Source organism: Aulonocara stuartgranti (genome assembly GCF_965226115.1).
Source record: "Aulonocara stuartgranti genome assembly, chromosome: 5".
Classification (NCBI taxonomy): Eukaryota; Metazoa; Chordata; class Actinopteri; order Cichliformes; family Cichlidae; genus Aulonocara; species Aulonocara stuartgranti.
Window position 1 is genome coordinate 7,829,678 of NC_138943.1, and position 15,167 is coordinate 7,844,844.

At 40.6% G+C, this 15,167-nt stretch overlaps 1 protein-coding gene across 1 annotated transcript; it reads left to right on the forward strand.

The window, feature by feature from the left end:
- Positions 1-4,289: 4,289 nt before the first annotated feature.
- On the forward strand, positions 4,290-12,778 carry smpd2b (sphingomyelin phosphodiesterase 2b). The gene is made up of 11 exons (XM_082533422.1): positions 4,290-4,526; positions 6,778-6,891; positions 6,984-7,080; positions 8,219-8,295; positions 8,743-8,836; positions 9,441-9,530; positions 9,622-9,704; positions 9,860-9,992; positions 10,438-10,542; positions 10,626-10,803; positions 11,278-12,778. Exons 2-11 carry the CDS (start codon positions 6,842-6,844, stop codon positions 11,700-11,702), a joined length of 1,332 nt encoding a protein of 443 aa, XP_082389548.1. The 5' UTR covers positions 4,290-4,526; positions 6,778-6,841; the 3' UTR covers positions 11,703-12,778.
- Positions 12,779-15,167: the final 2,389 nt, after the last annotated feature.

Here is a 15,167-nt window from a genome sequence, read left to right on the forward strand (position 1 = left end):
ATGACGCTTGTTATTCAGAGTTCAATTTTTGTCTCATTTGTTTCCCATGGTCTGAGAGTCCTTCGGGTAGGTACCTTTTGGCAAAGACTAGCTGTTATGTGCCTTTTATTGAGGTTTGGCTTTTGTCTGGCCACTCTACCATGCAGGTCTGATTGGCAGAGTGCTGTAGAAATGGTTGTCTATCTGGAAGGTTCTCCTCTCTCCATATAGTCAGACATGAAGACAGTAGGAGTACTGAAGGCTAGCTGGAGAACAAAAGAAAAGGCTTACAGTGTGTTGTATGTGAGACTGGATACTAAGGAAGGAGAAAAGGACTAATGACAGGTTAAACAGAGAGATCTAGCTGAAAATGATGTGCAGCAGGTCAAGGTGATTGAAGATAGACATGGAAATGTGCTAATGAGTGAAAAGGGTTTGCTGCAAAGATGGAAGGAGTACTTTAAGGAACTGATAAATGAAGAAAATGAGAGATGATGGTAGATGGTGGACAGTTACGAAATCAGGGATTGCTAAGGGTAAGTAAGGAGGAAGTGAAGGCTGCTATGAAGAGAATTGAAGCCAAAGAGATGGTTAGTCCAGATGACCTATGTGGGGGAGGAGATGTCTACGAGAGAGAGCAGTGGACTTATTAACCAGATTGTTTAACACACGCACTGGAATGGTTCGCAGCCAAGTGTGAAGTAGCGGGACTGAGGATCAGCACCTCGAAATCTGAGGCCATGGTTCTCAGCCGGAAAAGGGTGGAGTGCCCACTCCAGGTCGGGGAAGAGTTCCTGCCCCAAGTGGAAGAGTTTAAGTATCTCGGGGTCCTGTTCGCGAGTGATGGGAGAAGGGAGCCGGAGATCAACAGATGGATTGGTGCTGCGGCTGCAGTGATGCGGACGCTGCACCGGTCCGTCGTGGTGAAGAGGGAGCTGAGTGTAAAAACGAAGCTCTCAATTTACCGGTCGATCTACGTCCCTACCCTCACCTATGGCCACGAGCTGTGTGACCGAAAGAACGAGATCGCAGATACAAGCGGCGGAAATGAGCTTCCTCCGAAGGGTGGCTGGCCTCTCCCTTAGAGATAGGGTGAGAAGTCCAGCCATCTGGGAGGGGCTCAGAGTAGAGCCGCTGCTCCTCCACATCGAAAGGAGCCAGCTGAAGTGGTTCGGGCATCTGACAAGGATGCCTCCTGGGTGAGGTGTTCCGGGCATGTCCCACCAAGAAGAGGCCCCGGGGAAGACCCAGGACACGTTGGAGAGATTATATCTCTCGGCTGGCCTGGGAACGCCTTGGTGTTCCCCCGGATAAGCTGGAGGAGGTGGCTGGGGAAAAAGAGGTCTGGGCTTCTCTGCTTCGGCTGCTGCCCCCGCGACCTGGCCCCGGATAAAGCGGATGAAGATGGATGGATGGATCTTTCTTCATACTGAGAAAGTATGAAGCCATTGTATGACACTGCGATCTTTAGTGCGAGTGGGAGCAGGTGGAATAGAGCCTGAAGAAATGCAGGCATGCTTTGGAGAGAAGAGGAATGAAAGGTAGCTCATATTTCCATTGGAAGTGACCACAATGGACAGGATTAAAAATTACATCAGAGGGACAGTTCAGGTTAAACAATTTGGAGAGGAAGTTAAAGAAGAAGGGCTGAGATGGACTGGACATGTACAGAGTAGCGATAGTGAATATAATAGACAAAGAATATTGAATATAGAATAGAATAGAATTCAACTTTATTTTCATTGCACATGCACAGGTACAGGGCAACGAAATGCAGTATGGAATATGGAGCTGCCTATGACAGTTAACAGATTTAACTACAATGGTCAGCTTTTAACCATGTGTTTTGCCCTATAATATAAATTTGTCTTTTGCCTACAGATGGATGATAATGCAGAAAAAAAAAAGAACGTGTATCTACAACATAGAAAAAAAGTAATACACAGCTCCAATAAAAGATTTGCAAATTTTATCATTCTCTCGGCTCTTGAAGGAGGCGGTCGCACTTTCCCCCTCTCCCTTATCTTTCCTGCTTCTCATGTCTTGTATAGTCTCGCTTATTCTCTAATCCTAAGAGAGTCTCCCAGACTTGTTCTCTAAAAACCTAAAGAAGAATTATGGATTTGATCAACTGGTCCCTTAACGGAATTGACATCCTCCTGGGCTTGGGAGAGCCCAATTGTCCTGCGGAGACGTTTGCTGCCAGATACTCGATGGTCGGTTGCGTCGTGTGTCTGGCAACACTCTCGATGGAGGACATTGAACGACATCTACCAGTTCGGAACTATGATAACAGAGTTCTGGCTGAATGGAGCTGGCTCGGACCTGGCTTATTGAAGAACAAGGAGCAGCTACAGCTGTTCAAAATCCCACAAAGCTGGCTGACATGATAGATGATGGGCAGTGCTGTGAGCACTCACACTGTGTTTTTTATTACGCAATATGGATGCGATCTTGAAGAAGCTCATGGCTCTGTTATATGGATAAGATCTTGAAGAAGAACAACGGGAATTGAGAGACCTGGTGACCAGTGACGGACATTAGACCTACTGTAAAACTGGAAGCAGTTTGTTCGGACTAACCAAAACAACTACCATCTTCATCTCATGCGGCCCCCCTGGCACCAGCTGGATGCTCAAGGCAAAAGCTGACGGGAATCACAAATTCTCCTTAGATAATAAGACTGTTTGTTGTGACTCTCTCCCCCCTCATTCATGGCCACCCGCGTCGACCGAAGATTGTTTACTTTTGTCTAACTGGGTGAAGGGACACCTTCTCTCGGCTGAACACGGAACACACACACATACGCATGTCCCCCCATGGGGATAGACAAAGTCTTTTTGACTTGACTTGATATCTAATATTAATCAGGCAATTAAGCATTTCACATGAACTGTTCACATTGTTGTGAGTAACAATTTTGCTGCACCTATCAGCTGCCAGTCAGGCTGCAGAGTGCTGCCTGCTGTGGCTTTCACATTTTGTGTTACCATGCAGTTTTTATTTATTTAAATTTTTGTCATTTTAACCTTTATTTCTGTGATATTCGGATATGTGTATTTCCCTTACTTTCTCCATATTTTGTCCTTATTGCCCGAGTATTTATAGAGCATTAGCGCACCCATTTTTCCAGATTCTGTTTCACTTGACTTATTTACCACCTGACTTATTGCTGTGCCTAGGGCTGTTCAATATAACGATATATATCGGATGACAATATAAAAACATCTATCGTTTCATTTTACGCTATCGTTTGTTTCGTGGTGTCGCAAAATAAACTCTTTACGGCAATATTTTTTCATCGTTTTGATGGTCACTCTAGTGGCTATATTAATTTCTTAAAGTTCTCTTATTCTTTTATATTTTATATAACCACACTATGGACGGACAAGCGCGTTTTTTATGCGTTGTGGTTAGCAACAACGACGGTAACAGCATCGCGTGTCCACTTGTTTATGTTCCACATAAACCTTTCACAATAAAGCTCAAGATCCTGTTGAGACTTTTCAAAAATAAACTGAATCACGTGAAAGAGCAGATTATTTACGGATGAGAAGTAAAAAAGAGCCGCCGGGTGCTAAAAAATAAACCTTAGACTCAAACAGTCAGAACAGGCTTTTCCCCGCAGCACGCCGTGTAATAAATACTCATTACTCACAAAGAAAACGGCAGCCGTTACAACTTATGTCTAAAAATGTATAGTTTCATGCATTGGTTAAAACACTCGACTCCAGGTACACGACGCCCAGCTGGAAACACTTCACGCAAGTCAAGCTGCCCGAGATTCACAGAATTTAGAGAAAATGCTACATTTTTGTGATATATATCGTTATCGGGACGATAGAATTCTTATATCGGGATATGAGATTTTGGTCATATTGCACAAGCACACCCCTAGCTGTGCCATTGCATTTACTCCTTAGATTTTTTGTTTGTGTCATAATACTTACACATTTTTGCTGTAGCAGTTTTTAAATGGTTGAAATATATTCATTTTACTGGTTTAATTTAGTCTGAGCGCCTTTTCAACTGATTCCATGGTTTTTGTCTTAAAGAACTTCACGTCCCACAATTGAGCGCGGCCAAGGAAGCCTAAGTCCGGAAACAAGGTTTTCAAAATAAAGGTACTTTTACAAAATGTAATTTTTGGGATATTTAAAATGAAATCCGTGTAACAAAGCATTTATACCAGCAATTATTTTATTTTAAATACACATGAGATATTTCCTCTCGCTAAAAATAGTAATACTGATGTTCTGGTTTTATTTTGTGGTAAAAAATAAAACCGGAGGTCATAACCATTATTTATTTCCTTCTGACTTTACATAGACAGGAAACCCACGCAGCAATGTAAAACGTTGAATGCCATTAAAGTCTGTTCACTTCGTGAGATGCCGACCGACAGACAATGTGCTGTCTTCATTATTATTACTTAGGGTAACAGTGATAGTGAGCTAGTACGGCAGCAGGAAGTGTTTTGTATAAATTTACGACGCATCTCTGCATGAACGGCCCAGTTAACTTCAGCTAACGTCAACAGACTCGAGGTGAGTTAAACCAATTAATAAATCATAATATAAAAACCGGCAACAGGCTAACGGAAACTAGACCCAGCTTCACTTCTACAGACTAGCTAAACGGATATCTGGAACTTACTAGCAGTTATTTACACTCACTAGTTAACTACGCTTACCTACCAGCGATTAACACTTTGACTTTTATACTACATAGTATCAAATTTCCACTAATGAAGCATTCCTAGTGTAGCAGTGGAAGTACCGAGGTATCTAAAATGTTATCTTCTTGAGTGTTCCGGGAATATTATCTGCTTTTCCTGCCATAACACTGAGAACAACCTGCATTTCTTCACTGATTCTGCATTAAACAGACTTTGAATGATTTGGGCACATTTGAGTTTTAATAGAAACACTTAAGCTGTTGTGGTTGGTGTAGAACCCCCTGCCCTCTTCCTTGTTCAACCTTTTTTCTAATGCTAGTCTTTAAATATCAAGGACATTGTATATTTTATTTATGCTACACTGCTTGGCCACCAAAAAAAAGGTCACAGTCTAATATTTCGTTGGACCGCCTTTAGCTTTGATTAGGCACCCTGTGGCATTGTTTTGATAAGCTTCTGCAATGTCAAAATATTTATTTCCATCCAGTGTTGCATTTTTTTTTTCATTAATTCTCAGTGGGGTTAAGGTCAGGATTCTGTGGTGGCGAATCCTTTTGTCAAAATGATGTCTCATGCTCCCAGAACCATTTTTTCACAATTTGAGCCTGATGAATCCTGGAATATGCCCGCTTCATCAGGGAAGAAAAAAACCCATTGATGGAATAACCTGGTTATTCAGTATAGCAAGGTACTCAGCTGGCCTCATTCGTGGAGCATATACTTTCGCTGAACCTAGACCTGACCAACTGCAGCAACCCCAGATCATAGCACTGCCCCCATACGCTTGTACAGTAGGCACTAGGCATGATAAGTGCATCACTTCATCTACCTCTCTTCTTACCCTGATACGCCCCTCGCTCCGGAACAGGGTAAATCTGTTCTTCCATTGCTCCAGAGTCAGAATCTTTATTTTTCCTAGAAAATTGAAGTGCGTGTGAAAATGATCTTGCTTTCACTATTAAACCTAGCCCTGAGTTCTACTATAGTTTTTCTTCCATTTGAATTCACCAGATATTTAAGTGATCACCAATTACGATCATTCAGGATTTTTTTCCGACCACATTTCTTCCTCGAAGATGATAGGTTCCCACTATCCTTCCACTTTTTAATAATGCATTGGACAGTTCTTAACCCAATTTTAGTAGTTTCTGCGATCTTCTTAGACGTTTACTCTGCTTGATGCATGCAAATGATTTGACCCTTCTCAAACACACTAACGTCTTTTCCACGACCACGAGATGTCTTTCGACATGGTTGTTTATGAAATAAGAAGCAACTCCTTGCACCAGTTGGGGTTAAATAACTTGTTGCCAGCTGAAAGTTAATCGCCCATGCTGTAATTGTCCAATTGGAGGCTCTTACCTATTTGCTTAGTTAAATCCAGGTGGCGACTTTTTTTTGGCCAGGCAGTTTATAAGCTTCTACTATCATGTTTTGTGTGGGCTAAAGCAATGATGCTTCTGACCCTTTGATTCTTTCACTGCGTTGCTGCTTTCCCCTTTTCTCTCTAGCTATGTCAGCAATCGGCAGGCAAGTTGTACTCCAACTTTGTCTCCTTTAAAAAGAAAAAGGAAAATAAACTGCAAAATTTGCCTAACATGTGACATAGTAAGTTCTGCCTAGGTCAGCTTTTAATCATGTGTTTTGCCCTATATTATAAATTTGTCTTTAGCCTACAGATGGATGATAGTGCAGGAAGAAAGAATATGTATCTACAATATAAAAAAATAAATAATACACAGCTGCAAAAACACATCTGCACATTTTATCAATATGTAATATTACACAGCCAGTTGAGCATTTCACATGAACTGTTCAAACTGTTTACACTGTTGTCAGTAACAATTTTGCTGAACGTGTCAGCTGCCAGTCAGGCTGCAGTGTGCTGCGTTTTCACATTTTGTGCTTACCAAGCAGGTTTTTTTATTAATTTTAATTTTTGTCACTTCAACCTTTATTTCTGTGTTATTTGGATATGTGCATATCCCCTTCTTATCCAGATTTTTTTCCTTATTGCCTGTGTATTTATAGGGTGTATTAGCACACCCAGATGTTCAGCTAACTACATTGGCAGTGAAGCTCAGGCAGTATCTAACAACTGTTCTTATGTGACACTTTAGGATCCATCCTAGTCACCTCACGTGAGCCGACATTCCTGATTTGAAGCTTCACTGATACGCCAACATGTCTAACATGGACTCTGTCAGAGTGCGGGTCTTCTCTCTGAACTGCTGGTCAGTGGCTGTGGTTTGTGGAGATTCTTAATGCATTGCTGTGATACACCCATTAAAAAATAAGTCATGCTCCATGCGCTTTATTTTTGCAGGGGGATCCGATATCTAAGCAAATACTGTCCACAGCGCTATGCCATGATTGGTGAAATGTTGTATAAGGAACAGCATGATATTGTGTTACTGCAAGAGGTAGGTGGAAGCCAGCTTACAAAACGGTTGATTGCAGACTCACTGTTCTGATAAAAACAGAGACTCTGCAGGCCATACATGTGTTGGGAAACTACATGTTTTTTTTTTAAAAATTTCTCATCTGTACACCGCCACAGTGGATTTTAAATAAAATATTCAATATGTGATTGATGTACAGGAATTACACCTATTTTTATACATAGTCTCCCATTTTCAGAGGCACCGCCTCGGACTGACTGGGCTGTTGAAGAATATCTCATTTCTTTGCCTCAGAAACTCTTGTTTGCTTTTGCAGCATCATTTGTGATCAGTTTAACAGCTTTTGTCTGAATCTGAGCAGAATACAACCCTATAAACCTTAGAATTCAGAGTGCTAATTCTTTTAGCAGTCACGTTATCAAACACTGGCAGCCATAAATGCCACAGCATTGCCTCCACCTTGTTTGACAGAAGATATTCTATGTTTTGGATCATGAGCTGTTCCTTTCCTTCTCCATACTTTTGACTTCCAGTCATCATGGCACACGTTACTCTTGGGTTCATCTGTCCAAAGAATCTTTTCCAGAATTATGCCGGCTCCTGTAGACATTTTCTGACAAAGTCTAATCTGGTCTTTCTCTAATCTTGTGTAATCAACAATAGCTCGTTGTACAGCTAGTTTCTATTCATGACCTTGATAATGATACCTCTGCCTCCTCAAGACTTGTTTTGGTACTGCTGAGCTGGCCAGTGTATTCTTTCTTTTTAAAATGATATCATATTGTTGATTTTGCTACACCTGTATGTTTTGCTGTCCCACCCATTGGTTTGTTTTGGTTTCACCCTCCTTCACTTGCATTAACAACATACAAGAGGCCAATGAAAACATACAAGATTTAAATTTCAATGCTTGGACTCAATTCCTGCTTCATTTGTTGTGAATCAAAAAGGGAACATGCCTCAACTTGCCATGGTTAAAGTCTACACTTCAGTCTCATCTGGACTGATTTAAAATTACAAACAGTCCCTAACAAATTGTAGGCTGCAGTGCAATGAAAGTAATTTGACCATAAGTTATAAATTAAAATTAGACATGGGTAAATACTCGTAATAATGTGTGGTATTCAACTTTCTGAGTGACATGCAAATGTTTTTACAGGTGTGGAGTGAGAAAGACTATCTCTTCTTGAAAAAGAAACTTGCTTCTTGTCACCCTCACTCTCATTACTTCAGAAGGTAATGTTTCTGCCGTCTCACACAAAAGCTCACTGTGAAATAGTTTCCCTAATTTTTAACCTTGAACATCTCAGTCTGAGACTAAAGGTCGTGATTGGTCATATCTTCAAAAGGCCATAATGTCTTTGTGTGTGTGTGTGTGTGTGTGTGTGTGTGTGTGTGTGTGTGTGTGTGTGTGTGTGTGGTTCACTGAAACTATCGAGGGTTAACTTTTTCTCCTTAATTCTTCCTTGACCTCCATACCAAAGAACAAGACCGTGATTAAGCTAAGGTTCTACCTTTCTAATCCCCTCTGTAGCTCACAAAAATGTCAACTCTAATAGATAAGTTCTCACATCTGTTGCAGATACTACCGATTTGTACTTAGACTAAGCTACTGTCGAACTACATGGAAACCAAGTATATGAGTCATTATTTATAACTTTTTGTCACATGTTTCTTTTGCAGTGGCGTCATAGGCAGTGGACTGGCCATTTTCTCCAAACACAGAATCCGCGACACATTTCTTTATCGCTACTCACTGAATGGTTATCCTTACATGGTAAGTCTGGAGAGCTGGAGATGGAGAAAACAGTATCTTGTACTCATGTTTATCAACAAATAAAAAATCTTCTGTAAGAGTTGCACCTTTAAAATTCACCAAAGTAAAACACTGCGTCAACAATAGTAAAATTACTTGTTTATGCTAAAAGGCTTTAACTGTATTAAATATATTGTGAAATTGTCATTGATGTATAAATTTGTGAACAGACTTTTTGAGTAGACATTAGGGGAGTAGCTCATTTTAATTACTGTATTCACATACTTCGAAAATAGTTTTTTTTAGCAGTAATTTTAGTTGTTTTTCTTTTGCTATTACTCTATGTGAGAATGCACAACTTTAAGAAATAAATAAAACATGCGGCAGAACCAGGAGCAACAAATTTTAGGTAAATACCAAACTAAAAATAGCTGGGTTTTTTTTAGGATTGTAGTTAAGTATATGTAACAAAGAATTCAATTTTTTGGCAAAACCCTAATAGCACGACAGTATTAGTGTCAACTTTTTTTCCCCTGCATTGGCTTCATGCAAAATTATCTGTACTCCTCATATCACCCTTCGTTTTCACTGTTTATTCGCAGTTGTAATTTTCCTTGTTAATTAGGCTCACCATGGAGACTGGTTTGGTGGTAAAGCTGTTGGCATGGCTATCCTAAACCTCGGCAGCCTGACTGCAAATGTCTATGTCACTCATGTAAGGTTTCATAACAGCAGTTTTCAGCCCTAACTGTACATGATTTTCTATTATTGATCAATGTGCTGTTGTCCTTGTGTACTGATTTTAGCTGCATGCAGAGTACTCCCGAGAGAAGGACTCTTATCTACCTCACAGAGTGGTTCAGGCCTGGGAGCTGCAGCAGTTCATTCGGTAGTGTGCCTTTGCTTGTTTCTTTATATTTGTTTACATATTTACTAAAATGTTTGAAGTAATATTACAAGTAACATTTATCTAGTTTGTAGAATACAATGACTAACATGTTTGTTTGTTTGTTTGTTTGTTTGTTTTTTTCCTGTGCTTCTTAGCCACACCTCTGCTGGTGCAGATGTGGTCATTGTTGGTGGTGACCTCAACATGCACCCTCAGGACCTTGGGAACAGACTACTGAGGGCTTACACTGGACTGCAAGACTCTTATTTAGAAACAGCTAAATTTGATGTATGTAGAAGTATTAATCTGTATTCAAACAGTGAGTGCAGTAATGAAATCAAGTACCTGTTTTTATTTATGTAGATCCTTGCAGATTTTAGTGCATTTAAATTTACATCACTTCAAGTTGAAATACGAGGCACAGTGGCAGTCATAGAGTTGCCATGCATGCAGTTATGCAGGCTCTAACACATTTATTTTGATGCAATAGGAAGTTGGACCATAAAGTCTTGGCTATTCATTGTGGTTCTTAGAGCTGCACACAACAGATTGGCTCAAAAGTAGCTTTGCTACTGTGTCATTGTGGTCTCATATCTTAAGGTCTGAGCTGCAAAGTAAAATGGTATTATTCAAGAAATGCCAGGGTTGTAAAAGTAGAAGCAGCTTTCTGTTACACTTTGGTTTTATGTAAATTGAATTTAAGCAAGTTTTTTTTTTTTTTTTTTTCTTGCAGGGATGTGAGAATGGTATGACTCTTATAGCAGACAACCCTTTTATTAGTAAAAAGGAGCTTGTACCTTTTGAGAAGGGGATTCGAATCGACTACATACTATTTAAGGTGAGTGAAAGCAGCATGTCATCTGATGATTTTTATAAAGCCATGTAACTGCTAAAGCATGATTGCCCTCTTGTTATTCCCAGGGTTCTTCAAAAGCCGACGTCCATTGTGATTCCATGTCCACTACCAAAGGCTCCGTTCCCAACCATCCTTTCCCATACTCCGACCATGAAGCTCTCACTGCTGAACTGAGGCTGGAGCCGCACACTCCGGCTGAAACAGGAAGTGACAGAAAATTGAAGAATAAGGACTCTACTACAGGTATCTGCACACTCCATGCCAGCAGGTTGTTTCGTGTAAAGGTGATTGATTGTCCAATTACTTTGGTATAAATTATTCAATGGAAAATCCATTTTGATTCCTCCACTTTTACCTATCAGAGCAATTTTAATCTGTCAGACAAGAAAGAAAAAGAAATAACAGCCCTAGTGAAGCTCTGTAGCCAGGCTGTATTGCCAGCTTTAAGTATATGCTGGTGTTTTGTTTTGTTTTCTGGCTGCTCTTCCAAAAGGACTATTCCAGGCCACATGTTGTAATTTCATCCCTGGTTAAATTGCGCCAGGAACAGTGGGTTAAATAACATGGAGCACAGTGAATATTTAATGTTCTGTTGTAACAATAATCCTGTCCAGTATAGAGCTTGACTCTTCAACACTTTCTGCAGTGCTTTGCTCTCCAGCTTTGTACTGGTATAAAGGCTCCACTCTTTCTCTTGTCTCTCTTTCATGGACTTAGGGAAACTGGCTGAACTGGTTGACATTGTGACTGAGGCCCGCACTGAAGTCAAAGTGGGCTTGCACTGTGCTGAGAGGATGCGCTACACAGCAGCACGCACTGGAGTGATGGGGCTGGCTCTGCTGTTCCTGGAGCTGGTCATCGCCGCGGTGCCCTACTTAGCTCTGGGAGCAGAACAGCCTTTCCCTCGTACCTCCTTCTACCTGCTGGCTGTGCTGTGCTTTGCCATTCTGCTGACCACCTCCATGTTGTACATCTTTTACACAATGGAGCTGAAATCACTTCAGGGGGCTGAAGACCAGATGAGGCTGGGTATAGGTAGTCTGCAAGAGAAGCTTAAGGGCTTTTGTCTAGCTCAACTTCATAATCCCTCAGGAAGGCCCCCAGAGGTTCAGGAGCCCGGTGCCTTTGAGCCAGAGGAGTAATGCAGAGGCCAAGAATGTCAAAGTGGTAAAGGCGACTTTGAAGTCACTTTTATAGTGAACATGTGAGGAGCTTTGCTCCCCTGAATATTTTAGTTTTGGAGATTTATATTCATATTGCAGAATCAATCATAATTGAAATGCTTCTCTGAAAGTAGTGCAGGGCACATGCATTGACATTATATACTTTTATATAGAGATCTGTAGGCTTTTATTACACCTAGATTTCACTTGATGTACCTAGAATATACAAATGTACTGTAATGCTTCTGTGCTGTTATGCTGAAGGTCACTAAGTCTGACCATTTGTGTTTTTTAGCCTCAGGTCCGATTTGCATTCCACCCACCAGTAGATTCACCGGGACCATTTTTTTCTGTTTTTAATTTAATGCTTCCCTTTTTTGAGTTTAATAATCAACTGCACAGAGATTATGGTTCCAGGTTGAGTTTGACCGGGTCTTTAATGTGTTAAATACATGAAGAAAGTAGCTCTGTGGTTTCCATTGCAATAGAAGACACAGACACTCCACATGTAGGAGGTTTACGTTTCAGTCAGTAATATTTTTCCTCTACAACAGCACTCGTCAGGATCCTTTGTACTGTAGATAAAGGAACCAAGTCTGTATGCATGTATCATTTGTCATGCTCTCTGTTTATAGTGTCTTAATCTTAAAGACAATCTACACTCCTCTCATATGTTCAAGTATAGATTGAAAATACTGAAAATGTTCTGCTCTTGACCTTGACCTCTTTTGGTCACATTTTTACAAAGCACAATATACCGTAGAAAATAAAAACAGAATACATCAGTTAGTGTGCAGTGCACTTTGTTGATTAACCTGGTGAACCACTTCCCTATAGTTTTGCTAGGAGATTGCTTAATATGTTACATTGCTAAAATACCATGTTGTAACTCAAGAGTTTGAACGTTTACTTTCACCTCAGTGAAGAAGAAGCACTTCGCAGTTCTTAAGTTCATTATGATTTATAGAATTTCAGATACTTGATGTTCATTCCAACTGGAAACTGTGATGGGCATGATCATGAAAGCAATAATAAAGACTTTATGCACATGCTTATGAACTGCTGTGGCTCTATGTAGACCTGTCAAGTCGTCAGGAGATGGCGTCTGACATTTCAAACTGTAGTTTGTATTCCCTGAGATTCACATATTCACCACTAGAGAGCAGTCAAAGTACAGTACAGTATCAGAACAGGTCTTTCTCTAAGTATGTCATTGATTTAAAAAAAAAACAGCCTTCACAATAATAAATATATCAGACAACGGCTGTGAAAACAACAAAGCCAGTGAGAACATAAGAAGCCGACAACCTAACATGATAGATTAGATGCCAGCTCACACCTTTAGCATGCACAGAAGACAAGCTCAGACATGGGTGTGGTGTAGGGTTGCCAACTCCCTGAAAAATAAATAAGGGACACCTCGTGGCCAGGGCCGGGCGACCCAGTTGTCTTCACCCTTCCCAGTGTGGTGAATTTTCTAGCTCTTTTTTTGTGTGTGAAATTATTTTTTTAACCATTTGACTTGAATTTGATTTAAGTAGATGCATATTCTATTCTTTGTGATATGAACACATGTGAAACAAATTATCATTTAGCCATTTATTTTTAGCTCAAAATGACAACATTAACACAGTAAAACAGGTCTCTTTCTTAAACAGAAGCCTGTCATGCTTAACTTTTGAGAATATAAGTAAATCTTTCTTTAAAAGCACTCTGTCCTGCTTAACTTAAAATAATAGAAAACAATAGAAAGAAAAATATTCTTGTAACAGTGCACATTTAGTGCATTTAGTACAATTGGCTTCAGTTGAGGTATTATTTCAGCTTTTCTAATGCTAATCAGCTGCTCCTGTTTGTAAACCCGCTTGTTCCCATGATTACGCATCATAACTCATCATCATTATTCATCTATGTATTACTTTTATGTATTAGTCATCAATTTGTTGTAATCATCTATCCTTGCAGTTGTTTATTACACAAAATAAATTATATTATCACACTTCTGGCCACATAGCGCTGATATTCATTGCACATGCCCATATTAACTTTTTCCAGCCAGGTGTTTTCCTTTTCCTGCTCTAATGCTGGGCTCACACTGTGCGGTTTTAGGCCCATTTTGAGCCGATTTTTGAGTGATCGGACCGATTTTGGCCTTCATCGTGCGTCGTGTAGTATACGTGGGGTAACGAGAAGTGATTAACACCTCACGACCAGCTCCCGATCATCAATCGCTCGTGAGGGTGTCACCACAGGCGCTCACACTGCTCACGCGCAAACATAAACGTTGGTGAAAAAGACGTTGCAGCACGGCTGTGCAGCGTGTGATCTGGACACAAGCGATGGAGGCACAACTTTGGAAAGCTCATCCGAGCCTTTTCGATGTGGCATCACAAAATTATCACGACCACAACAACCGTGAAAACAGTTGGATTTACACTGCTGCTCAATCACAGCTGCCCGATCAATGTTTTTCATTAGCAATTTAGCAAAGTTGATGGTAGTGGTGTGTCTGTGTGAGTGAAAGACAGAGAGAGCGAGCGACAGATTTTCTGTTATAACCTTCATGTTATGGAGGCACAGTGTGAGCACTCAGGTCGCATCAGAGCATCGGGCGGTATAGTGTGAGAGTACATCGTGGCATACGAACTTCTAACCCCTGCGAGTCAATCGTGCAGTTTGAGCAGGAGCTGAATAACGTGACTGAAAAAAATCGCACAGTGTCTGCCCAGCTTTAGGTGTACTGTCATCCGAGACTTGCACCGCAGAGTCGGCGTTTGTTCCCCTGTTGGCCATGCTTCTTGTTGTGGTCATCTGTTGTCTTCCGGTATTTTCTCCGCAAGCGACCTTTCCTCGACCAATGAGATGAGCGGTAATCTGAATTGTCATACTCGAATTGTCATAAGTGTGCTGTCAGCTCATTGGTCACAAAGCAGGAGAGGGGCTGGGAATTATGTTTTCAAACAAAGTGTTAATTCCATTAAAAGTTATAGACTACTTTTGAGTCTCACTGTATTACGGGACAAAGTGTGTCCCTTATTAGCTCAATACAGGACGTGTACTTTTGTTTCGAAATACGGGACGATTCCGTATTTTAAGGGACGGTTGGCAACCCTAGTGTGGTGCATTCAAATGCTCTCTCCCCCCCCCCCCGCAAATATGAATAATACATTAACTGCACACAAGGTAGAAGTTTCAAACTCGAAACACAAATATGGCAAATGTTTAAGACGCGCTGACATGTAAGGTGTTGTACACCTGTGCAACTTTGATTAAAACTGTATGTTTGGAAGTTATTCTGTTGCACTTTCCAAAATCTAATTAATAACCTTCCATAAATGATATAGGTATACAACTCATCAGAACTGGTTTGAAATTTTCGCTCCAACAAAGTGATAGCCTGGCGTTTGTAAAATGGAAAAAGGATACTGGTAATGTAAATGATAG